The 26972-nt window shown below is 40.7% G+C and overlaps 1 protein-coding gene across 1 annotated transcript in view; it reads right to left on the reverse strand.

Moving 5' to 3' along the window:
* OTOGL (otogelin like) overlaps positions 1 to 26972 on the reverse strand; it is a 152670-nt gene that overhangs the window by 93843 nt on the left and 31855 nt on the right. The window contains exons 11-24 of the mRNA XM_047785805.1: positions 25926 to 26032; positions 25587 to 25712; positions 23838 to 23946; positions 22753 to 22799; positions 22184 to 22329; positions 21313 to 21436; positions 18994 to 19171; positions 16433 to 16557; positions 13015 to 13224; positions 10644 to 10809; positions 9777 to 9851; positions 7224 to 7276; positions 5495 to 5657; positions 361 to 468 (exon numbers count right to left, since the gene is read on the reverse strand). Of these exons, the coding sequence (XP_047641761.1) occupies positions 361 to 468; positions 5495 to 5657; positions 7224 to 7276; positions 9777 to 9851; positions 10644 to 10809; positions 13015 to 13224; positions 16433 to 16557; positions 18994 to 19171; positions 21313 to 21436; positions 22184 to 22329; positions 22753 to 22799; positions 23838 to 23946; positions 25587 to 25712; positions 25926 to 26032 (1737 nt within the window). The remainder of the gene's footprint in view (positions 1 to 360; positions 469 to 5494; positions 5658 to 7223; positions 7277 to 9776; positions 9852 to 10643; positions 10810 to 13014; positions 13225 to 16432; positions 16558 to 18993; positions 19172 to 21312; positions 21437 to 22183; positions 22330 to 22752; positions 22800 to 23837; positions 23947 to 25586; positions 25713 to 25925; positions 26033 to 26972) is intronic.

Consider the following 26972-nt stretch of genomic DNA (forward strand, 5'->3'; position numbering starts at 1 on the left):
CCACAGCTCACGGCAACACCGGATCCCTAACCCACTGAGCAAGGCCAGGGATCGAACCTGCAACCTCATGGTTCCTAGTCGGGTTTGTTTCCACTGCGCCACGATGGGAACTCCAAGGTATAACATTTTCAAATTGCCGTATTTCATTCTTTTCCTGGGCTGAACAAACAGGCCTAAGAACTAATGGGACATCCCCACGGAGGGTAAGGGCTCCCGGCAACTCCCAAAAGTCTTTAACACCTTCTTTCCTCCGACTCGGTCTGCTTTTGGCTGAAGTCAAGCACATCAAGCCAACACAAGCCGACGGAAGCCACACCGTCGCTGAGGAAACCTCCCGGGGAAACAGACGCATCTCATTACCACGTGTAACACGGTGTGGCAACCGCTTCCCCCGCGAGGCGCTCCCAGTCTCTCCAGACACACGGACAGCTCTCGGGAACGTAGCACCTGCCTTTGTGCTCCGCCATGCTTTCCAACAAGAAGGAAATGCTGTTTAATAGTAACCACGAATTTCAGGGCTTTTAAAAAACAAGCAGCCATCCTGTCAAACTCAGAGCCGTCTCTGTGTGTCACCACTGTCGTGAGCATGTTCTCTCTGGCCTGTGGAGGAGGTGAATTCAGTCTTTCTCCCCTGTTTTTCCACACAGTATCGTGCACATCGCAGTAATAAACAAAGGTCAGGCAAATTACTGGATGCGAGATGGTTTTTTTTCCTTTCTCAGCTGCACCGGCAGCATGTGGAAGTTTCCAGGCCAGGGATCTAATCCAAGTCACAGCAGTGACCTACGCCACTGCTGCGGCCACACTGGAGCCTTAACCCCGGCGTCCAGTGGTGATCAACTGGCAACACCAGAGAGGTACTGGGTCATTAACAGGCTGCACCACCGCGGGATCGCCAAGACAGAACAGCTTAAACCTTCGTCGTCCCTCCGTGTGATAAAAGGGAGACGGAGACCTAGATTTCTGGGTAAAGGGAGACATTCTGAAAAACAACTAAAGAGGAAGTGAGGCTCCCTTTCCTCAATATTGCTACTGAAGAGAAGAGGCTGTGAGTCTAAAAACACTTTGAGAAAACAACGGACAAGGCTTTCTGTGACAGGATAGAGAGCATCATCAACAGCTTCTTGTGTGAGTGTTCAAGGTGAAAATCACGGGAGCTTAGATGAGAGGCGCCATGAATAATACACCGTTACTTCAAATATTTCGCATTTTACTGTTATTGACATATCAACTTTCGAATGTTAGTTTCCCTCAAAGTGTTATTTTCCTCGTGATAAACTACCCCATAAGAAAATATCTTAAAATATCTATGAATATAAAAATTAAAATAAAAGCATTACTCATATTGTCAAGGAAAATCAATTTTGGGTGTTATCAAAATATTTTGATATGAAAATTAAATACATAATACATGTAATATATATTTCAATACCCATAATATAAATATACACATATATGTTTTTCAATATTCTTTAAATCCTTTCTTAAAAATAGCTTTCCTAAATAATAATAAAAACTAATAATACACGTAATAATTTAAATACATAATACAATCAAAATTAATTAAAATAATGATAAATAAAATAGTATAGTAACAGTCAAACCTAGCTAATAGAAGTAGATAAAGTTTTTCCCAAATTTGCTTTAAAATGTAAGAATGCATTGCCATCAAAATTAACATAGGGAGTTCCCCTCCTGGTACAGGGGAAAAGACTAGGAACCCGCCTAGGAACCGTGAGGTTGCAGGTTCGATCCCTGGTCTCGCTCAGTGGGTTAGGGATCCGGTGTTGCCGTGAGCTGTGGTGTAAGTCACAGACGCGGCTCCAATCTGGCGATGCTGTGGCTGTGGTGTAGGCCGGCAGCTACAGTTCCTATTAGACCCCTAGCCTGGGAACCTCCACATGCCACAGGTGTGGCCCTAAAAGACAAAAACAAAAACAAAAGAAATTAACACAGAGGTCAGGAATCCTGAATTCCCGCCCCTTCTCTCAAGTAGAAATGATCCTGTGTATTCCTTTCGTGCTCCGCTTCCTCACGCGTGGCTCATCTAACACAGAACAGTAATTCCTTATTCAATACATACATGGCCCACTTCAAGTTCCACTCCAAAAGACCACACGTGACTTGTTAATGGCTGTGTTCCAATGCCTCGCACATGCCAGGCACTCAACTGTTGAATAAAGTTGAAGAAACGAACATATCTATATAAACGATGCATAATCTCATTCGGATTTCTTTCTTTCAGACACCAGTGCCCTAGAGTCCATAATTTCTCCTCTCAACCTTCCCAGATTTCTAGCAGTGTTCCCTGGGCACTGCAATCTCTCTTCTGCCTGGAAAACTAAAAGATTTTTACTCATCACTTAAGACTCAATTTAGTGCAACCTTTTCAGTACAATCTCATATGTACCATACTCCCTATTCAGAGTAATTCGTACAAATCTTTTTCGGATGATTCATCAAATGAACTGCAAAGACATCATTTGATGTCTTACGGAGAAAATAAAAACAGTAACAAAAACGAGTATTTTTGAGTGTTTGCAATGGGCCAGACGTGTTCTATGCACTTTAATACATCATTGACTCATCTAATGACAATTCCATAAGGTAGATTCTATTGTTACCGTTTACATGCATTTTAGTACCATTATCTCTGTATCTTAACCCAATGTTGCAAACACCAGGTGTTTCACAAACACTGCATGATGCGTTGTTTAGATAAACAACGGCTCGCCTAAATGAACCACAATTCATTTTTTTCAATTCTCATTTTTCTTTTAAAATATTATACACATTTGTAATTTTTTAATTGTAGTTGATTTGTAACATTATATTAGCTTCAGGAGTACAGCATAGTGATTTAATATTTTTACAGATTTTACTCTATTAAATGTTTATAATGACAATTTTTTAATTTTTTTTTCTTTTTTTTTGCTTTTTAGGGCCGCATTCACGGCATATGGAAGTTTCCAGGCTAGGGGTAGAATCTGAGCTACACCTGCCGGCCACAGCCACAGCCATAGCAACAGCTGCGTCTGCAACCTACACCAAGGCTCACAGCAACGCTGGATCCCTGACCCACTGAGCGAGGCCAGGGATCGAACACACATCCTTGAGGATTCTACTCAGATTTGTTTCCACGGCACCACGAAAGGAACTCCAACCACAATTCTCATATAACCAACCAAAGCAGTGGGTTTGTTTTTTGGTTTTTTGTTTTTTTGCCTTTTCTAGAGCTGCACCCTCGGCATATGGAGGTTCCCGGGCCAGGGGTCTAATTGGAGCTGTAGCCACCGGTCTACACCACAGCCACAGCAATGCAGGATCCGAGCCACGTCTGTGACCTACACCACAGCTCCCGGCAACGCCAGATCCTTAACCCACTGAGCGAGAGCAGGGATCGAACCTGAAACCTCATGGTTCCTAGTCGGATTTATTAACCATTGAGCCACGACGGGAACTCCCCAAAGTAGTGGTTTTAAACAATTATGCTGATGACTGATAAGATTTTAATAACTAATTAAAACTGGAAGAAGGAAGAAGAAAACTATAAATCACTGTGAACTGTCTGCTTTAAGTAGGTTTGAGACGCAGGGTAAGTAAGTAATAAAATAAACATTACTGAGCGCCTACCCTATGACTGATGTGCTGTATATATTCAAACATCTATGAAGTAGATATTATTATATTATTAAACGCATTTTAAAAAGAGGATGTTGAGACTCCAAGTGGTTAAACTTCCCCGGAGGTACTTTAGCTGAGAAAGAGGGCCAGTGTTTGAACCCATTTCTATATGATTCTTTCCACTATGTTATTTTCATTTCTTTAATCCATAATGATTTCTAAACCAAGATATGTGGCCCATTTATACTCAACGGATTGCTGGCACTATGAGAAGCCCCAGGAAAACCAGTGACACTTGGCTTGTCCTAAAGTAAGCCAGCCAAGGTCACATGGAAGGCAATTCAAATAATATCTCCACAAACAACTTTATAACAGAAAATTCTGTATAACAAAATTAAATCAGTCGGAGGCCTCTTAGTCAATTCCAACTATATTTCAATAAAATAAGAGAAGGTGGGAGAAAATTACTTTAAGTTTTTGTAATGAAATTTGACTAGCAAGTTAATAAATCATTGTTGAACTAAAAGTCAAAGGTGACAGCAAATAGATATTTTTTGAATAATAGCATCAACCACAAGTATATGAAACAAAATTAGGATGTAGTTTTACCTAATCAGCCATGCATCCCTGAGTTATAATCAAATCAAATAAATCCAGCAATGTTGCAGAGTTCAATTATTTTACCATAATAAAGGTTTTATTTCCCTTGTCCTTTTTACTAAAATGTCTTCTGTGCTCATCTGCTCTACGGCCTGATTTCTACCTGCCCTTATCTTCCCACACAAGGCCTCGGTCTTTCCCTTCTCTGTCCTCCCTTTCTAAGGAGATTGGGCCAGTCCCAAGTCACTTAGCTCCTCGGCCTAGTCCAGATGGGGCCATTTAGACAAATGTGACTCTCTTGGGAAACAGACCACAAAGCCTCTCTCTTCTTTGTTCCTGGTTTATGTGAACTGAGCCCAGGAACCACTTTGTGTGAATAAGTTTATCGAGGAAGAATGGGTGACCTGTTTGCCTTGGGTGTCCTTCCATCTGTGCACTGCCTCTCTTCATTACCAGAAGAGGTAAGGCCAGCGAGGCCAGATTCTACGTGTGCCTGCAAGGAAGCCAAGAGCCACGAGATCCTGTATTTGCCTTCTAGGTATACTAGGCACTCCTGCTACTAAAGGAAACTTACAAAGCTAAGAGCAGATGATGCTGCCATAAAGTGGTGACCTACATTTATTGAATGTACACACACACCACATCCCACAATGCCTAACTGAGACTTTAAAGGAATTTGCAGAAAAATCACTCAGCTAATATCACCAAGGCTGGGATTTGAAATAAGTGTATCTGAAGCCAGAGCTCCCACTGTTACCCACCTACTGCCCTAAGTAGTCTCAACGTACCATTTTCTGTAACATCCATTAGATAAAGCAGTTGGCATCAATCATATAACTTAACATCAAAGGCAGCAACAGGGCAATATACCAAAACCAGGCACTTCAAGAGTTTTGAATGCAGGTGGCTCATCATCACTTTCCCAAAATTGCCGGTGAATCAGGGAGGTAAGTGCCAGTCCAACCTGAAATGAGTTCTCCCCTCAAGGTACTGCATTACTTTAATTCTACTGTATATATAACATATTCCTACATTATTTAATCATGTGTTATATGTGAGATGTAGTATCTCACATATAACATGGAATGTGTTACATAAGCATAGAAAAATAATGACAATATTATGTCTTCTAGTTACCAACTCAAAATTAACTACCAATCAGAACAGTGCTTTTAGCTATTTCTGTAAATAATGTTTTTAAGCACGCTTGTGTTTTCTATCAAATCCTAAATATTCTGCATTATCAAAAAAAAAAAAAAAAGAGGCTTACCCTGGAGCACAAACACAACCACTTATGCAGGGTGACGATGGGGCACACGTGAAGTTCATAGCCAGGTTTGCACACGTAGTTTCACAATTTACACCACCAGCTGGTAGTTCGGGGTCAGGAAACCTGCAGTCGAAATACTGTTTTCCCTCGGGGCAGACGTGAACTTGAGGGACAAGGCACAGATTAAGACCCTTAACTTTGTATCTGACCCATAAAGACCAACCCATTCACATGCATGTGTCATCAAAACAGAATTCACCATAAAATAGAATGCATTTTACCAGTAATAACTGACCTTACTCTGTGATTTTTAGTTCATGATCTTACATTCCCTCGCCTTCAATCAACAAAATTTCCAAAAATCTATTTTGCATTTGAAAACCTTAGCTGCCTTCCATAACTAACACTAACTAAGCAACTAGCACATCGTTTTCTGAGATCAAGAAACAGGAGACTTTGATTAATCCAAACACACCTTACCTTTTTTTGAGGACTAACAATACAGCATATTTAAACTCTCGCAAAGCTACATGTTTGTAATGAACACAGGATACTTTTCAACCTGAGTCATTATTCACATCAGTTCTCACTATACTGCAAAAGTGCAGAAAAGGGGCACGATTCGAGGCAGACTAGGGGCTACATATCCCTCCAAAAGGCTTTGAGGCTCAGTGGGATTAAATAATGCCCCTTATCTGGGGGCAAAAGGCATCTTGGAGACTCCTCCATGATAAGTCTGGCACCGGGGATTCCTTTTCTCCAATTCTGAGCCACCCTGAACCAAATGCGGCAAAGGCAGAAGCTACTGACTATGCGTGGGGTCCATGAACACATGCTGTAAAGAAGCCCCAGCCAGCCTGAATCCTCATAAATTAAACCCAGTGCATAAAGCTCATTTATAAAATATATACTTAACTGTGCAAATAAACAACAAAGCAATAGCTCACAATTCGTTTTATCAGCCTATGCTTTTCCTGTCCGTTCAAATCAACAAAAGGTAGTTTTGATTATTACTTGCCTAGGATTTCTCCACAGTGACCAAAAACGTGAGGTTCTTTTGTGTGGCGAAAATAAATAATAGAAAGGGCCCCCTAATTTATAGGATCTTCGGGACTGATGCGCAACTGTAAAATGGCATGCTCAGGAGCGATGGCAGCTGATGCCGCTTTACGAACCATTCGGAACTGAGGGTGTCACTCCTAGAGCTTTGCTGCTCGTAACGTAGCCCAGAAACCAGTGGTCCCAGCCTCTCTTCGGCCATTAATAGCAATGTCCCGGGCATCACTGCTGACCTACTGAGTCAGAATCAGCATTTTAAAAGATCCCCAGGTGATGGTGGGCACATTAGAACTGAGAAATGCTGGTCTGCAGTAGGGTTTCCCAAATGCTGTGGCACAGGTGAGTTCCACGAAGGGCCTGGATACAGGTCCCTAAAGCCTGGAGCAGCTGGAGTGGTGCAGGGCACATGGCATCAAAAGAGCAGCCCTGGGCTGATCGGCTTTGCTCAGCAGCCTTACGTGTTCACCCAACACTGTCCTGCAAATACTATAATTCTGAACACTAGAGACGTTAGGAAGCATCTGAGCACCATGTTGAGAAACATTCCCAAGGCTATTCTTCCCTGCACATTGGCGAGGAGGGCTTTGATGGATTAAAAATTTCTGCCCTAAGAGCAGAGGCAGTGCCAGAGCTACCTTCTCTTTAAGGAAAACATCTATCTAGATCTTACCAGTAGAGGGCGTTGCTAATTCATCACATTTCACAGTCCCATTGGAACACTGGCTGGTGGAAGTAAACAAAGAGTTAATTCCTGAACCCAAACGCCGGTTGTTGTTGCTTCCTGTATTTCAAAAACAATGTAACATGCAATAATTGACTGATACGTGTACAAATAGGATTTTCTCCACAGAATTGTTTACAAATAAGTTACTGGTTTAGGTCCAATTTGAAGAGAGCCACTTTAGTTCAACACCTTTTTATCGTAGACTCCCATGTGTACGACACTATGGTGGGCACGCGACATTCAAAGACCGAAATTCACAGACTTCACTCAAGTGCCTACTACCTTCTAGGAGGAGATAAAGACATACAAATAAATAATCACCCACTGTGATATGCATGCAACATGGAAATGCTTAAGAAATGACGAGTTTGGGAGTGCTTTTTCCTCTGTAAGATCTAGAAGTAAAACACCAAAAATATGTAAAAATCTGTTGGCCAACTGTCCTCAGGACAAAGGAGATAAAGTCTGGACATTTTTGAAGAAGGGATGGAGGTTAAGATACAGATAAAGTAGGAAGGCTCTCACTCATCAGAGACAGTACAAAGCCACATAGGAGTAGAACAGCTTTCTCTGCAATAGAGGGTCACATGGGAGTGACAGGAGAGGCAGAGGGCAAAGGGTCAAAGGCCAGGCCCTACTAAGACAGAGTCACCAAAGTGAGTCACTACAGACATTAACCAGAGAAGCGATATGGTTGGTCTGAATTCTATAAAAGTTCCACTGGCAGCAGCGTGAAGGACGAAGTGGGGTCACACTTTGCAACCTGAGTTCCAATGTCAGCACATACGGCGAAAACCAAAAAAAAAAAGGTAATGGGAATCTTGAAAATGCCTCAGAAGGATATGATGATAAGGAAAAAACACCCCAGTTCTCAATAAGCCCACCACGAACAGTATTTCCTCCGGCTCTGGACTGGATCATGAGCCCAGCGGAAGAAGCTAACTAACACAGAAGAGCCTTGTCACATGAAAAATATGCTTCTGTCTCATTCTAACACTAGGCTGACCCTCGGAAATGTGAGTCACTCGTGCTGCGAACGGCGGCGAGGAGCTAAGACCGTGAGGTCTCAGGTCACAGACTTAGGTCTTTCAGATCCTACTTCTTCGGGAACACAGGCGCTTTGATAGGGACAGCAAATAAAATCATGATACTAAAGGAATTTTTTTTTCTCAATGAGCTGGGGAGATTCACTTGTTTTTTCCAGGTTTACTCAAATAGATTAAATCATGGTAACTTCAAGAGAGAGACAACATCTTGATAGAATGGAAGGGGACAAGACTAAAGAAGGCCGGGTAGAAAGGCCCAGAGAAGAGATGGTGAGGATATTTCTAAGGCGGCGGCTATGGAAAGGAGGGAACGGATTTCAACTGTAAGTAGAAAACAAAATCCACAGTCATTGGGGGTTTATGGGATCGGGGTGTTGAACAGGAGGAAGGAGTCAAAGATGACTCCCAGATTTCTGGCTTGGGAAACTGTGGCTCAGAGCACAGCCTACTACAGACAGATCCAAGACGGCCTTTGCATCTCGATGGAGCGGTGGAAGGAAGGAAGATAAAAATAAAAATGAATATAAATTGTGCCTAAGCCATATTCTGCCTCGAATATGAAATCAGGCACTGAGCAAACAGGCAATAGAGGAAGCGCTGTGGAGCCAGGCTGGTCTGAGAATGAGTCCAGCTTTGTGACCAGGTTGCTACACTGCCTGTGCCTCATCTGCCTCACCTGTAAACTGGGGCTGCAGCAAGAGTACCTACATCTCAGCATCACAGTGATGAGTGGTTTAATAATAGACATGAGACACTTAGAGCAGTGCCGAGATTGCAGAAGGTTCGCAGCAGCAGTTGGACACCACGTTGTCAGGATCACTGTTAGGTTACTTGACCTGTGTCTCCCCCTGTGGGCGTCTGTGCGGCAACTAACAGAGGGAGGTCACGGTGAATGGATGAGGGCTGTTGCACAGATGCGCCTGCGTTTCTCACAGGCTGCAGCTCGAATGAGTGTTATCCTACGAGTAAGAGTTTTCTCACCAAGGCCATTGTGGGGAGGCGGTACTATGACCCCAGAGTGGGACCTAGTTAATTCCATTTTGAAATTGCTTTTTCTGAGCCAGTGAAGGAGCCCTAAGACTCAATAACTTACAGTACTTGAACACTCATCTCAGTTCGAACTCTTATCTGAGAACCAAATGGATCAAATCCTTCCATTTCGCTGCTTAACACTTCAATTCATAGCTCTTTTCTGTTGTCATGAACACAAGACGTAGGCATTCCATGTTGAAATACACTACTTGTGCACTTGCGTGTAGGTAAAAGAGCTTACCCACATAAATGCTATATACATACATACATACGTACATACGTATGTGGTTTAAAAGTTTACATTCAGATTATATTTTTCAAATAACAGAAGCCATATTTCAATTACGGTTTGGGTTAAGAAGTTATGAGTCTACGTTATTGGCCAGGAGCAATCACCATCTACCAAATAACCGAAATCTACCATAAGCCTGAGGGTGTTGGAATGAGCTCTCCAGGTTGGTAAACGCTGCCTCTGTAATGACACCGGCAGTGAGGTCTGTAAGAAAAAGAGATTAAATTAACAAAGTAGGATGTAGGTAAAACCACACACACAACTCTGAAGTTCAAGCTTACGGTGCCATCTGTGCTGGCAATTTCAAGGCAAACGCCAACAAAGACATTATTCTTTGAGACTCGGCAATGCTGTCACGCAAACGGCAGGAGCCTTTAAATGTGACGTCTTGTGCAGATTCAGATTTGGTTTTCTAAAATTCGAACGCTGCATTGTTTTAGTCACAATACAAACTATGTTGGTTTTGCGGCCAAAAAAGTCCCTGAAGGCACTTCAGAGAAACACAACCAATACAGCACTTCGCCTGAGGTAGGCGACAAGTCTTTATCTCCTGTGAGATTTGAGACATTTCTGAGTACGGAGAGATGCTACAATCCCGCTCCTAAAATCTGCCACACGACAGAGAAACATAACATGCTATTATTTTTGATATGGCGCGTGCAGGTGGGAACAAACCTCAGGACTGACCATGAGATTCCTTAGCTCTTTCTGCAGCGATGTGTGAACATGGACAGGTCAACAATAAATAAACAACGGTGGAGACATTAAGAAAGAGAAAAGAAACAACTTACCAGCAGATCTTTGAATACATGCATGGTCACTTTATGGGAAAGTGACGATTTGATAATGGAGGAAATTTATATTTCCAATAAATGTGGCTGAATCAATCAGATTTTTTCAAAAAAAGAAAGAAATGCAGCAAGCATGAAAGGCCGCTTATCCTTTAAGAGAGAAAAGAGAAAAGCTGGATGCTGTCGGCCAGTTTCTGTTACCTACATGGGCACACAAAAGCTGAGTGTGTCTTCATAGTATTTGCCTTCAGGACAGCTGCAGCCTTCAGCACAGTCCTCAGGACACTGCTCCAGAGAAGAGAGAGAGACGCAGGAGCGGCGGCAGAAGGAGGCGCAGTGATGGTACAGCATGCCCTTCTGGCACACCACCCCTGGGGATGAGGAAGCACCAATGAGAAAGATCTCGCAGGGCACAGAGGCCTCCTGTGCCGGGTTATCAGTCCACAGCAGATGCACATCACGAAAAAAAAAAAAAAAAAAATGTCTTGCAATAGACCTAGACGATTAGAGAATCCTATAACCCAAATAAACAAACAAGAAGACAATTCTTGGCCTCAAAAGAGGTGTAACAGAAGTGGAGAATTTCTCTGTGAAGTATTTTTGAGTGTAACATATGCCACAGCACTCAACTAGCCGGTGCCATAATTTAACAAAAAACATTTAAGGTATTTTACGCGTCTAAATAAACCTCCTGTCCTTACGTTTTAAATCTATTTGCCGCTGCCCTTGACCCTGTCTTCTTTATGGCCTTACGGACTCCTAGGGAAACGCTTGGGCTTCTACGAATAAGACAAAGCTTGACTTTACCGATCCATACTCATAGGTCCTGTTTTTCGCCCTTTTAATCATGTTTATACTTTTTCTAAACCCTTCCAAGTTCTTTTTAAAACCAACAGAACGGATTCAGTAGGCAAACTGAAATCATCTAAAAACACGCTTGGGAGTTCCCGTCGTGGCGCAGTGGTTAACGAATCCAACTAGGAACCATGACGTTGCGGGTTCGGTCCCTGCCCTTGCTCAGGGGGTTAACGATCCGGCGTTGCCGTGAGCTGGGGTGTAGGTTGCAGACACGGCTCGGATCCCGCGTTGCTGGGGCTCTGGCGTAGGCCCGCAGCTGCAGCTCCGATTCAACCCCTAGCCTGGGAACCTCCATATGCCGCAGGAGCGGCCCAAGAAATGGCAAAAAAGACCAAAAAAAAAAAAAAAAAAACCACGCTTGTACCAATACCTCAAAAATGCCAGATAAACAAAATTTAAATTGTGTTAAACATGTAATTGACCTTATGGGAAATAAAAGGGGGTGAAGGGCAACCTCCCCAGGTGCCAGAAGTAAAGAGGGAAATAAAATCCAGAACTTTAAGGAGTAAGGTAAGGTGAGTCCCAGTAATCTTAGACCTTATATTTAACTCTTGCAGGAATGGACAATGAAAGCTGGTCCTTCACAAGGCAAGGAACCAGGAGAGCCTTAACTCGGACCTGCAAAAATATCTCCATCCTCAGCTGAAAAGATGGACTACAGCAGGGGTCAGCCAACTTTTTTTGGACAGAAATAAATGGTGGATCGTTTCACCTCTGCAAGCCACACCGTTTCTGTCCCAACCACTCAACCGTGCCCTTGTAGCTCAAAAGCAGTTATAGACAATACACAAATATATGGGCAGTCAACTTTATTCACAAAAACACAGGAAGCCCAAGCACGTAATTTGCCAACTCCTGGACTAGAAGAAATCTGCTTATAGCACAGGGAGATGCCAAGGAAGTTTATCTAACTCTGTGGGGTCTCTGATAAAATAAAGTATCCTCTGAGGGAATAAATTCCAGATTTACATCCTGCACATGTTTGGTGTATGAATTTACATTACTTTTGTCCTAGAAAGCCCAACATGAGAAATTATGGTCAAATCTGGCCAGTAATTACTTCACTCCGGGGATTAAGAAAAGAGTTTTGTGAAACCTCCGAGGAATGAAGAGGTGGAGAGAACGATGCTCCTGAAACCAGGTTACGAAAGATTCTAATTGGTGGGGTGAGCAGCCTTAACAAAGATGAGCCCATAAAGAAATTACAGGACAATAAGGAAAGGAAACAATCCACAATGCATGAGAGCAACAGACATCACAATCAGGAGGATTCAAGCCCTAAGACTTCTTGAGAAATTCGATAACAACTGAGAAATTGAGGCAATAATTGTCTGTTGTGTAATTTACCTCTTTCACTACAAATCACCTGTGTCACAACAGAAGATGCTTTCCCATACTTTTCCATACTTAGATATGACAGTTCTATAAGGATCTTCTCAGGTTTTTCAAATTATTTCTGCTGCACGTTTCAAACTACAAGACTAACACTCTAACTTTACTTATCGTAAAGAAAGTCAAAATCTATCCGTCTTATCCAACAGAGCTCCAGTTTTAAGAAAGTAGTTCATCTTTTTTCATGTTTGCACATGATAACACTACTTCAAATAACTTGAGCAATATTGACTTTTCATTACAAAATAAAAGCAGTAGTTACAAACGCGAGCATCTCTGGAGCGTTATCGGATCACCTTTAGCAGGGCCAGTGCCATCATACTCACCACAGAATGAAACCTGAGCTCTGAAATTGATGGGAACACCACGTTGGCCACAGAGGTAGGCATAGTGGGCAAGGGCATTGCATAGGCAGGGGCTCCCACACTTGCATGCGTCATGGCGGCACAGCTGGTAGTAGAGCCCGGGGCTGATGTAGACGTGGCAAGGAGCAAAGAGCTCTTGGTGGATGACATCGCAGTGCGCCGCATAGCCAACTAGCGGACAGAGAAGCCCATCAGCATTTCACTCACTAGGCTAGCCCTCATCCCTAAGCCTCGAATTCCAGCACCTTTCAAGTATCTTGCTTTCCTAGAAATATGTGTTGAATATGACTTCCAATAAAAGCCAGTATTTCCAATATTTACACTTTGGGGGGTGTTTTTACTGATGGTAATATTGCTGACACCACTTAATCCATATTTAATAGTCTCTAAGAAAAATACTGTGTCGTAGCTGAATAATTTGAGGAACAGAAGGGTGAACTGATAGAAGTGGCTTCGATTACCCCACTGCCTGAAGATCGTCCTAGGAAATCATCCCAAATCTGCTAAAAAGAACCGATGAGGATTAGGAGAGTCATCTCCGGACGTCCACACACAAGAAAAGTAGTGTCAGGTGGTGGACGCTGCGGCAGCTCCTTGGAATACATAATGACCCAGAGAGGAGTGGGTATGGCCCCGCTGCAGTGGAATCTCAGGTGAATGGTAATGAGGCAGACATCGCATGGTCAGCGGACACGGTCTCCGCACAAGGCACAGCGCGGTGTCTGGTAAACATGAGGAGCTCAATGATGTTTGATAAACGAATGTATGGATGCATAAACAAATGAATAATGAAGAGAAATTGGGAATGGGACATATGCTAAAGGCTATGAAATATAACTACCAAGCCATTTAGGGAGATCTGTATATTCGCTTCCTGAAATTTGTTGGCTTTCCCACTGAGAATGACTGATCAGGTATAATAATTCTTTATGGGAGTAAACACATTTAACAAAACAATCTAGATTTCACCTTTCTGAAAAATCCTAGTCCTGTGATTTCTCGGTGCAATAAACCTCAGCTACGTAGATTTCCTTACAGGTAAAATTAATCTTCGGGCGGTCATTGTCATTGTCTTTAAAACACAAGGTGAGCCACTAGAGATCCGAAGGTTTCACTCTTCGGGTAGGGACTAAACTAAACTTATTCTGTTGAGTATTTTAAATACATGCATTATTGGAAACACATGGTAATTACCTTAGTATTACATTTTTGCATAGTTAGGCACACGTATATGAAAACAAATGACTTGGACTATATAACAGCATAATCATTACAAATGTACTTCTCATGTCCAGGGTCTCCAAGCAGGGGCTTTTATTATGTACCTCCAGGACTTGTACATCAAACACATACTCCGAATAACACTAAGTCAAGAGTGACGTAGAAAATCCTTGTTTAAAAATATCCTTCAAAATCTACATTAGAGTTCATTTATATCTATTTACTTTCCTTTCTTTGGGGATCTTTTTGAATGTACCTATTTGCATTTTTTAAAAAATAATTTGTGGCAAAGGTGAAGAAGAAGAATATCGAAAATATATGTCATAGAAGACATGAGACATGGGGCCAAAGTGATCAAAACATGGCATAAGAATCAAGAGGTCATGAAGAAATGACCAAAGGGAAACAGAATTTATCTTTGTTTTTTTCGTCTTTTGTCTTTTTAGGCTGCACCCTGGGCACATGGAGGTTCCCAGGCTAGGGGTCAAATTGCAGCTGCAGCCAGGCTACACAGCCACAGAAACACTCAATCTGAGCTGCGTTTGCAACCTACGCCACAGCTCATGGCAACGGTAGATCCTTAACCCACTGAGCAAGACCAGGGATTGAACTGGTGTCTTCATAGATACTAGTCAGGTTCGTTAACCACTAAGTCACAATGGGAACTCCCAGAATTTACCAACTGGACTCTTTCCAACATATATGTGTTATTAAAAACATAAAAAATAAGCTTACTGGACTATCAAGGAAGGAAATGAGAAAGTTAGAAAAAACTTGAGCAAGAAGAATTGAAACTGAAGAACTAGAGTTATTAGTAAAAGGTGAGGACAGAATGGGGCAGGGACTGTTCAATGGGAGTGAGGTGAAAAGCACTGAGGAGACCAAGACTCTAGCCTAGTCCTCTTACTATAGAGAAGAGAAACGACAACGAGGTTAGCAATCTTCAGGTTGAGAAGTTGACTTGGATAAAAAGCCAACACGAGGTGTTCCCATTGTGGCTCAGTGGGTTCAGGACCTGATGTTGTCTCTGTGAAGATGGGGGTTTGATCCCTGACTTCAGTGGGTTAAGGATCCAGGGCTGCAGTGAGCTGCAGCATAGGTCACAGATGCAGCTCAGATCTGGTGTTGCTGTGATGGTGGCATAGGCCGCAGCTGTGGCTCCAATTCGACCCCTAGCCCAGGAACTTCCACAGGCTGCAAGTGTGGCTATTTTTAAAAAATCAAAAAAAAAAAGACAGCACTAAAAGCAAGATTGTCTCATGTCCTTTCCAGGGAAAGTAAACCAAAACCATAAGCTGGTGATAATGACATAGAACAATCAACGGAATCCCTCCAAGCAACCATTACAAAATCCAAAACCTCTAGGAACTTCTCATGGGTACTCAATCAATGTTAACAACGAATTTTAAAAACTACATAAAACAGTAAACTAGCCAATATAATTAAAGGGACTAAATTATAAAAATCTATTTAAGGATGCACGTTCATTTTTTCACAAAGTGATTTTATTAAAAAATACAGTATGTGTTCTTTTATTGAGCAGTAAAATAGCCTTTCACCTGGTCTGCTGTGGCTTTAGTTAAAAAAAAACACAGCTGAAAATTCTTGGATTGTGAGCTGTGCTGTCACTACACATCGGAACTCTAGAGCATGACCATCTCAAATTGTTGCACACTTGATGGCACGAAGCTTCTACAGATCCCTGGCTTCCTGCTTACGAAACTGTAACATGTTCTGCGCGTAGGAACTCGTCATGTTACAGTAATAAACAGGACAACTCACACATGCCAACACACTACGGTTGAATATCCCAAGCCTATCAACAGTGTTACTGGAATACCTTCAAAGATTTTTCTTTAGCATTTAAGGAATCTGAAATATCTAAAATGCTAGCTCACCTTGCAGAACAACTGAGGGGTTTCTGAGCACTCTAAAATAAGCAAATTAATGAATGCAGACCTGTCAACAAAAGTCATTTTCTGGAGTTCTTTTTCCAAATAACCTAGATTACATAAGGGCATATGCATTAAACAAAAATACATAAGGAATTACATTAACTTTATCATAATGAAGGAAATTAGAAAGGAAAACCACGAACCTTACAAGATAATAATAACACACAGAACTCTTCCCCAAGTTTCCGTGCAGAAGGACTTACTGTTTTGTTGGTTAATGTTGCAGGGGTCTACCACAGGAACATGGACAGGTGCAAAACAAGTGGAGGAGACTCTCCAGGCATTGGCGTGAAGTTGCGGGGTACCTTCTATCATGCCTGCTGGAGAACTAGAAAGCAGAGATGACACTCTCTTAGTCTCTCCCATTGATTCCATTCTTTTCAGTCTTCCAATATGGAAAGAAGAGAATGTTATTTTTTTAATTTACAAATGAATCCTAGAGCTTGAACTATTTTACTATATTCTAAAATATACACTGTATTGGCTGACCATTATTAAGACTTTGCAGTGTGTGTCAAATTGTAGACACGCGTGGTTTTATGCAATTACCACTTCAGATGGGGGGGAAGTAAACACCACGCTCCCCGTTTTGGAGACTCTCATCACAGTGACTGAGGCAGGAGAGAAAACGGGAGCCCCACAAGCCACTCCACACCGCCCCTACCTTGAATCCACCTTTTCCCCTTTCCTTCCTTTTCCTATTCCTCAAGATGAAACCATTCTAGGACTGCAACGAATTATAAAAAACACCTAATCAAAAATGCCATTTTATTATGAAGAGAACACGAAGACTCCAAGAAATTGCAGAACTTGCACCAGCTCTTCACACCCCTTCCCTCTCCTTCCCTCTTCACCCCCACAAAGCACAATAAAGTAGGTCAAGGTGATGGATGGACTCAGGATTCCCAGGAGGAGCTGATTCAGAGCTTGGCTCTCTTATTTCATTTAGTTCACTCAAAACGGTAAACAAAAACCACAGGAACCAAAATGTAGAACCACTTATTTACCGCATCTCATTGCATAACATAGCCTTTCAGCTCAACACAGTTAACTTAGTAAAACAAGGCGCACAAAATAAATTTTCAAGTAACTAATATTTGCCATTCCACTATGTTTGCAGATTCATATTAAATTTTGTGATGCCAAGAATTTTAACTGCTTATGCTAGAAAGCTAAACAATCTTTGAAAGATATCTCTGACTTTAAAACATTCTCCTGCACTGTTATCAGGCCTCAATGTTTATACGTGAAGGAGACGAGGGCCTTAGAAAGAGGAATACACATCTGTCATCTGTCAAACATTGCCTACTAACCCACTCCAACAAACAGGGGAGAGAAAGAAGGCTTAATGCCTTCTCTGAGCATCTTAACCAGTCACGTAACGTGACGAAGAATATCAATACTCTGACCTTGTAATAAGTGAAACAAACAAACAAAAAACCTAAATGACCAAAAGACAAAGTAATCACACAAGAGACAAGATTAAAGAAATTCTCTTTCGAAATTAAACATTTTAAATGACCTTTCGTCTTGTCCATTCAAAGTCTCCTCTTGGTGCTGCGTCTAAAGTCCTACCTCCTTTCAGTTCAACCGTCTGCTGCGTGCGAGGCTCTGTACTAGTTCTTAAGAAAGTAAAGATTAAGGACATGGTATTTATTCTAAAAGTCCTTGCGGTTTTAAGTGGAAATCGGACAGATAGATGACAGATTGTCACAGGCAACAGAGTCAAAATCAACTTTGGTGGCATAGTAACTCACTTTTCGAAGCAAAGAGTGGCCAAGCTGGTTTGGAAAATAGTAGGAGTTCATACGGAAGATTAAGAAGGGGAAAGAACTCCAAGCAGGAAGAATAAGCAAAGGTGTCCTCTGCCTTTTTTTAATGGCATTTGGAGAATGGCTTCTCCATGCCTCCTCAGCCCACACTCGCCGACTCAAAATTCAGCTGTGCTTCTATCCATGACCACACAGCTCAACACTTAGCTTTTGGAATTTAACTCAACATTTTTATACATACTGCTGATTAATAACTTGCCTAAAACCAATTCTTTCTTAAAGACAGTTGTGCCCTCCCAATCGGCAACACAGGCGCCTTGAGGATGGGAACCACATCTTATTGCTGTAATTACCCCACAGTGCTTAGCACCGCAACAGGTGCACAGAAAATTTACACTTAATTATACACTCTGTCTTTTTACATGTAGGTGAAAGTGCTCTGTCAATACAAGGGGTATAGATATATTTTACTGCTTTTTCTCCTAATGAAACACCAACTGTAACAACATTCATTTAACTCAGGTGCTACAAATGTTGCTTTAGAGATAGTATTCATACCAGATGATAGCAATATTTTAAAAGTATAATTTACTATCATTCATACCAAATGATATCAAGAGTTTTTAATGCAGTGACTTTTCTTAAAATAAAACATTGTTAAGCTTGATAGATGCCAGAGAGAGAATAACAGAAAGTTACTCTGTGGGTAGCCCTCAGCCTCACACGCTAAAATCAAAGTCCACCTCCACTGTATTTGAGCCAAGTGACTTTGAGGTATTCATTTGTTACTCTGGGGCTTCAGTTCGTTAGTTATCTATAAAACAGAAATACTAGCCAGGGGATTGCCACAAAATTTAAATATGATGATTCATGTAGAGCGCCTGGAACAATGATAACCAAGCTATTATTAAATAAACATTTTTAATGCAAGAATTTATACCCTCTAAATTACCAGTCATTAAATCATGTTCGTCTACAGAGATTATACTTACAGAAAATCATCCCTTATGTTCCCATTAAAAGTGCCACACAGACCTAAGGTTCTTCTTTTCCACGCACTGGTGAGTTGAATATAAATTCTTTCCCCATCTACAGCAAAGAGAATCTTTAAACCAAACGTGGTTTTTAGAAGAATAAATAATGATGACAGAGTTTGAATTTCAACGATTCCTACAGGAAAAGAATACACACAAATCAGCTTTGAGATTCACAGGCAATGTTCTGAAACGCTAGTGAACAACACCAGGATTTTTCTTCTAAGAGACTTTTCCTCAGTTCCCGCCTCCGTGCTCCAGGGCCAGTTTTTGAACCTTGTGCCTGCTTTCTTTTCTTCCACCTCCCTTCTGTCCTCCTTTCTGGGTCTCTAGCAGATTTTTTTATTTGTGTTAGTTTTTAACTTTCTTATTATTTTTATTACTCAATGAATTTATTACATTTATAGTTGTACTTTAGCAGATATTTGTAATAGACTGTCAGAACCACATGTAATTTTAGTTGGCAAGCATCTCGCAGGGTGGACAGTCCTTAGACATTTGAAATTGGATATCTTTTCCTTAACGTGTGTGTGTGTGTGTGTACTTCCCCAAATTGGTCATGATTCAATAAGGAAGCAGCACTTTTTCAAAATTTCCCCATTCCCTTGAGAGAGTCAACAGAAAGGGGAGCATAGCATAAATAAGTACCATCTTAGGAGACATCGTACAGAAGAGAAACTTGTATTCAAGACTCCACTTGACCTTCGCCACCAGAAGAGCTGCTCCTGTATCCCTCCCACAACGTCTGCCAATCAATCTTGTCACCAAACCCGGAAATCAGAGAGTCTTTCTTCGATCCATCACTGCACTCCCTTGTTGCCCTTCCCCAACAAACCCCAATCCAACCCATCACCAAGCCGACAACATTTTTTTTCGAAATAAAATTTCAACCTATTTCTTCTTCCCACCCCTGCTGTCACTGCCTTGGATCAGTTCCTCCTCATTCCTGTGTGCCCTGCTCTGCTAACATCCTCACCAGTCTCCGTGTCTCCTGCCTAACGTGTCTCAAAGCCTTCCCTAGGCTGTTGGTACAGTAGTCATCAAGAAAATAAAAAGAGACAAGGTTCGTCTTCCCATCAAAACTCATTGCTTACTTGGTTGACACACAAGATTGTCATCATCGCACACAAACACAGCCACGTAGTAATAATTACACGTTCAATTTCATGCCAAGTTCAATCAATATCCTTGCCATGACACTGAGTGTAAGCATGTAATTTATAATACAAGTCAAGACATTTAGGAAAGCGAAGGAGACTGTCATTAGTAAATATACTGGAACACAGGCATGAACAGGTCCTCCCAGGAAAACCACAAAGTGCTATGCCCGGTCTACACAGCCTTCACCATGGGATTAAGAGATCCAGACGACTGTGTATAAAATAGATAAGCAACAAGGACATATTGCTCGGCACAGGGAAAAAAGCCATTGTTTTCTAGTATCTTTAAAAGGACTATAATCTGTAAAAGCACTGAATCACTAACATAATATAACATAATATATAATATATATAATATAACATAACATAATATAACATAGTAACATAATCTGTAAAAGCACTGAAACTAACATAATATTGTAAGTCGACTATACTTCAATTTAAAAAGATAAAAAGGTCTCCCCCCTTCGCATCCCCACCTCTTTCCCTATTTTCATCTCTGCATGTTCTGCACGTAGCCCCTTCATGGTGCAGCAATGCCAACTCGTTAGAGCTCCCCCTAAACATACTACTCAGTTGTCCTTGTTATGCCTGGAACACTTTCCCCGTCTCCTTCATCCTGGCAGTTCCTCGGCTGTAAATGCTCAAGGAGCTACGCCTTCCTTCAGAAACCTCTCCTGACCATTTCACTAGGGCGGGCTGAGCTGCGCCTAATCATTTAGACCCCCAAAGTCCCAACGCGTATCTTTGAGTTCATCATATTTTTAAAGATTTATTGATGTATAGTTGATTTACAATGTTGCGATAATTTCTGCACAACAAAGTTTTACAAACACACACATCATTCTTTTTCAGATGTTTTTCCCATATACATTATCACAGAATATTCGGGAGAGCTGCCTGCGATACATGAGTTCCCCGCTGGCCAATTTGGCTGTTTGCCTGTATCCCTCTTCTTCCAGACTCTAGGCCACCTGAGATAAACGCGGGTCTCATAAACACAGCGGTCTCCGCTAAACCTGTCCGAGGACCTGGCAGCACACAGGCCTCGACATGAGGTTGCGCTGTTGTTGCTGTTACCACGTAGGATAAACACACCATTAGCCTTGCTTCTTACCATTCAGACGGAAGCCTTGATTAGGGCTGGTGAGGATTTTTCCTCCCCGGCTAAGGGTCACTTGTTTGTTAAAATCATCCTCCAGAATGAGCGTTATAGACTGAAGGCAGACCAAACCAAGGTTCTGCATAAAAATCAAATTAACAATTAAAGGGAAGAGTGGGAGAGACTAAAGATCTAAAATAAATATTCCAGAATGATGTGAAACTTGTTAAATTCTGACAAAAACCTTTAAGTTAGCAGTTTTGATGGTAATAAAAAACTTACCGTCTATTGGGCAGTCATGCATGAAATGTCCCAAAAAACTATATATACAAATACCATTATTAAGAAAGAAAATGTAATGAGTATGTAGTTTTTAATATGACATATTTGTTGTCTTTTTTTTTTTTTGCTTTTTTTTAGGGCCACTCCTGTAGCATATGGAGGTTCCCAGGCCAGGGGTCAAATCAGAGCTATAGCTGCCGGCCTGCACCACAGCCACAGCAACGCCAAATCCAAGGCACATCTACAACCTACATCACAGCTAGCAGCAACACCAGATCCTTAATCCACTGAGCGAGGCCGGGGCTTGAACCTGCATCCTCGTGGATGCTAGTCAGGTTCGTTAACCACCGAGCCACAACAGGAATTCCCTGTTGTCATATTTTAATTAATATCTCTGAAATCAGGATGCATGATATAATTAATAGTACAACATAAATTAATCAACATGTTTTCTTTCTTTGGTATATAGAATAATGATGAATCTTAACAACCACTGGTGTCTTATTTTTGAAGAAAATATACCATTTCTATCATCATTCTTAACCTAGATAAGTTAAGTCAAAAAAAAATGAATATTCCTCTGATTGTACTGAAATGTTCTTACCTGCTCACAGGGAGCTTTCTGTAAAGTAATCGTGAATTTGTCTTTTCCAGTTCCTTTTACAAGGATGTACTGGCACATTCCGATGAATGAATAATGCCGACCATCAAAAGTAGTAAAATGAGAATCGCCCACAACAGAGCATTGAACTACCCCAAAAAAGAAGAAAGAAAAAAAAAAGGAGGAGAACAAGGAAGAAATTATGTTTTTTCTTTAAAAGGTAGGAGGTCAACTTAGGGTAAATATTCATGCATCAAAGAGAATAACAAAAGTGTTTAAAATGTATTAGTTTGACAAACCTACTAAATTATCTTATTCAATTTAAAATTTATTAAATGATAGCTGTTTCACATATTTTTTTATTTCTTAACATCCATACTATTTTAATAAATTTTTACCAAAGTTGTCTGCTCAGGGCTATCATAAACCCAATTTTTCACTTATCCTCTCTCTGAATTTATAGATCTTTATATCTCTTATTCTGAGATGACCTTATAAAATTCAGTGCTGACTTCCTTCTCGATTTCAAGAAAATCAAGACATTTTCTTTAAAATCATTTTAAAAGATTTACCTGGGCAGTCATGCTCAGTGCAGTTCCAAACTCCACCAACACAGACACTAAATTAAATGATAAAAATATTAATTTAAATGTATAGTAAATTGTATTAATGTTGGAAATAACATATTGGTTAATGTACCAAAATGTATCATTTTTTTTAGGTTCAGAATGATCTGACTTGAAAAATATTTCTCCAAAATTCAATTAACTGATAAATTTGGACTAATAAGCAGATAAATTATTATTTATTCCATGCCATACTTAAAAATCAATAAAGATGATACAAAGGGAGTACAGATTAGTCAAGAACAAAAATATTACACAGAGAATTTGCGTTTCTGTCCTCTCCATGCTTAAACCAAAAAAGATCACACATAATATTTCCCTGTATCATTAGAGAAATATATATATACAGAATTAAGATTAATAAGTTAATTCATCTATTAAACATTTTAAAAGGTGGCCTTGAGGGTCATCAGACATTAAAGAGAGAAAAGACGTCCCCTTTGTAAGATAAATTCTGCCTTCCATCATCAAACTGATACGAATTTTGGAGGACAGAGGCACTCTCTGAAAGGCAGGAACTCAAATCATTGTCAAGAACAGGTTTAGTTTTCAACTGCATTTCAGTTGTACACACTGACACCAAAGGGAAAAGAGTTCTTTTTAGACTACCCTGGAGGGATTAATTTTTGGCCATAATAATCTTAGTGAGCTAATTTAAGAAGAATTTCTGAAAGTCTTTAATCATGGCTAAAAATTGGTGATACAGACAGTTACTTTTTAAAGGACTCAATAAAGAAGGCCGAGAGAACCGTCAAGTTCTAAAGAGTATGTGCCAAGTAGCAATTACCAATAGCAAGAAAATTCAATAGTTCATCACATGGATATAAGATTTGATAGAGTTTCCAAGGGAGATGAGAAGAATTACATCATAATAGAAAATATAAATTGTCCCCCCACCACCCTGTCCCTCTCCAGACCTTAAATAAAATTAAGACTATGTCTTGAAGTTTTTAAAACAAACAGAAGTATATTTCTTTACACATATGCCATCGTAAAGTTGTGAAATAACTGGCTGTACACTGATCACATACCATTCAGTACATTCTTGTTCAATTTTTGAACCAACTGAATAAGCCAATCCATGAAAATTACACGGGCAATTTTCCAAGGAGATGCATGTCCCATTTTCCATTACGAGGCCTATTTAAGAAAAGTACATATCAAATTCTCAAAGGAAATAACAAAGATTATATTCCTTGAATACAATAATTCAACCAGTTTTTGTTATTGAACACTTGCTTACACTAGGTGCCGGAAACACAAATTTCTTTACTTTCAAGGAGGGAACCAATAGCCTGGCTCTGTCTCAGTCGGTAGCTACCTTCTAAGGGTCTATTTCAATGGTTTTCTACTTTCTCATAACTTGTCATCAAAAATTCAAGATTCACAGTACAGAAGTAGGGCAACGAATGTCTCTTTGCTTTTGAGGGAAGATGACAGAAGGGAAAGTATAATCTGTATTTAGCTCAAAAGTGAAAATTTATACTATTTTCACACAGATAATAAAGAGCCAGGCAGTGCTATTCAAAGGGCTAGTACAGTAGAGCTGCATTTGTGGCTTCTCTCTAATGAGTAAAGGTGGTTGAACAAGTGACAGTTACTGGGCACTACTATTTGATTTTTTCAGAGTACGACTTTCTAGATGAAGGCTGCACTGACTTATATTTTGGTACTTGGATTCATAGTCAGTGTACACTCCTCATCTCATCATTGGCTGGTAACGAACAGTTCAGGCCTGGCACGGATCCAAAATATTTTGACTAGTACTGCCAGAACAATGGACTGAGGTCAACGCATCTGCTTCCAAGTAGTCCTCACTCCATTAAGTACATGACTGGAAGAAAATCACTTAAGATCTCTGAGATTCTGTTTCTTTAATCTGTAGAAATAAAAGGGTTTGGGTAAACCCTCAATGTTCTTATACACGGTAATCAATATAGCAGATTCAAATCCCACCTCTATCACTTGCTATGTTAATTTTTTTTTTTTTGGTCTTTTTAGGGCCACACCAGCAGCATGTGGAGGTTTCCAGGCTAGGGGTTGAATCAGAGCTGTAGCCACTGGCCTACACTACAGCTACAGCAACGCCAGATCCAAGCCGTGTCTGCAACCTACACCACAGCTCATGGCAACACTGGATCCTTAACCCAATGAGCGAGGCCAGGGATCGAACCTGCATCCTCATGGATGCTAGTCAGATTCACTTCTGCTGAGCCACGATGGGAAGTCCTGATATGTTAATTCTAATTTCAAATATCAAAACTACTACAGGACTAAAATCTAGGACTGCCAAAATGTGAATGCTTCTTTTTTCCTGAATTTGATTTCATCTATAAAAACGAAAAAATATAAATTATTAAATATCTTTGAATATTTAAGAGAACAAAGGATATGCCACAGGTAACTTCAAAACTCTAATTTCCAGGTTTAACAAAGGAATAGCCTTTTACTTTTCTTTTTCAGCGACACCCACGGCACATGACCTGTGCCACAGCTACGGCAACATTGGATCTTTAACCCGCTGTGCCGGCCAGAGGTGGCACCCATGCACCCACAGCTGCAGCAGTGTTGGATCATGAACCCACTGTGCCACAGCAGAACGCCAGAGACAAGGCTTTTTATTAAAGAAAAGCAGCCATTCCTCCTAGGATCAAATCCTACAACGGAAGAGAATCGCCAGAGCCCCACCATCCTAAGAGAAGACATTAACCCATGATTCTCAGATTACAGGGTCCTAGTTTCTACGAGGGCAGACATGGTTTCTTTTATGAAGCACTTACCGTCTGGGCAGTAACATCCATCAAGACAGCGGAGATTGCTCCCAAGACACTGTTTCTCGAACGTGCAGGTTGGTGGGCAACAGCTGATACAGTCCCGGTGGACAAAGCTATCATCACATTTATCAACTAAAACGGGTAGAGAGGAGAGCTGTAAGTCAGCTTTATTCATTCTCTCTCGAAAAGATTACAGGGTTTTGAAAACATGCAAGTTGACCAATATTATTGTATCAACAACACGTCTTTGCAATTCACTACTTTTGAGTACTAGGGTAAGTTTTGAGTGCTAGAATCAGCCTAAAACTAACAGAAGCACACAAGGCTTGGGAAATAAGAACGTACTGCATGCGGGAAAGTCATCTCGCCAGTCGTGAATAGGGTAGCCAGCATGGGAACAGGCTCTGGCATACTCGGTGGCTGCTCGGCAATAGGTGTCATCATCATGAGTTCTGGAAAGGAAAGGACACATCCAGAATCGCACAGGAAGTACTGACAGGAACCACACCGCTGAGCTCTCCTGATCTCAAGAAACGCAGAGTGTGTGGGGGATATTCCAATAGTACCTGACATCCGTTTATACGTAACACATTATATACATAATACATTACGTACGATGATGAAAAAACCACATCACCGTGGGATCCCAGCTTTTAAGCCTAGGTAAATCGTTTTCATCTAAGTCTTTCAGTAACTTGGCCACTTTTCTTTGGATGCAAGGGGAGTATCGACACTGAAAAAGATTTCTATTTTAATTATGACATTCTTCCCAGAATCCTTGTATACATTTTTTTTTTTGCTTCCACCTAAAGCATCCCAAGCCTCTCAGAATTTAATAAATCCTATTAGAGCAGATAAAGTTCTATCACAACAAAAACATCCAATACGAAAATTATTTCCAAGATACCGCACTCTTGATAGTCGACACACTGGAATAAAACCAACAGGAATCATCTGTGGCACTTCTGAAAGATTAGATCACATTTAATTTAAGATGTAAAAGAAGATTTTTAATTCTTTCAAGATTAAATTACTAAAGCTAGTTACGTGTATTGCCAAGACTGAATAATCTCTAAGTATTTTCTTATCATCACCCTAGAAACTCCTCCAAACAAATACAAAAGCTCTGCCAATTCTCAAAGCGGATTAACAAGGCATATACAAAATAAACAGGGTTTATATGGTAGTAGCCTTGTTATTCAACCCAACTGAAAATCAAAATTAAATAGTTAAATATCTCACAAGATAATGACCTTAAGAATGTTGTATTTTGTGAACCTTGGCTTTTTCAGTGTCTCTATTGTAAAAGCCGCTTGTCTCGAATCGCACTTATCCTGCGCTACTGTAATTGGAGTCATGCGGCTTATCTAGTTCAATTAACTGAGCTTTACG

This window comes from Phacochoerus africanus, chromosome 7 (genome assembly GCF_016906955.1).
Source record: "Phacochoerus africanus isolate WHEZ1 chromosome 7, ROS_Pafr_v1, whole genome shotgun sequence".
Classification (NCBI taxonomy): Eukaryota; Metazoa; Chordata; class Mammalia; order Artiodactyla; family Suidae; genus Phacochoerus; species Phacochoerus africanus.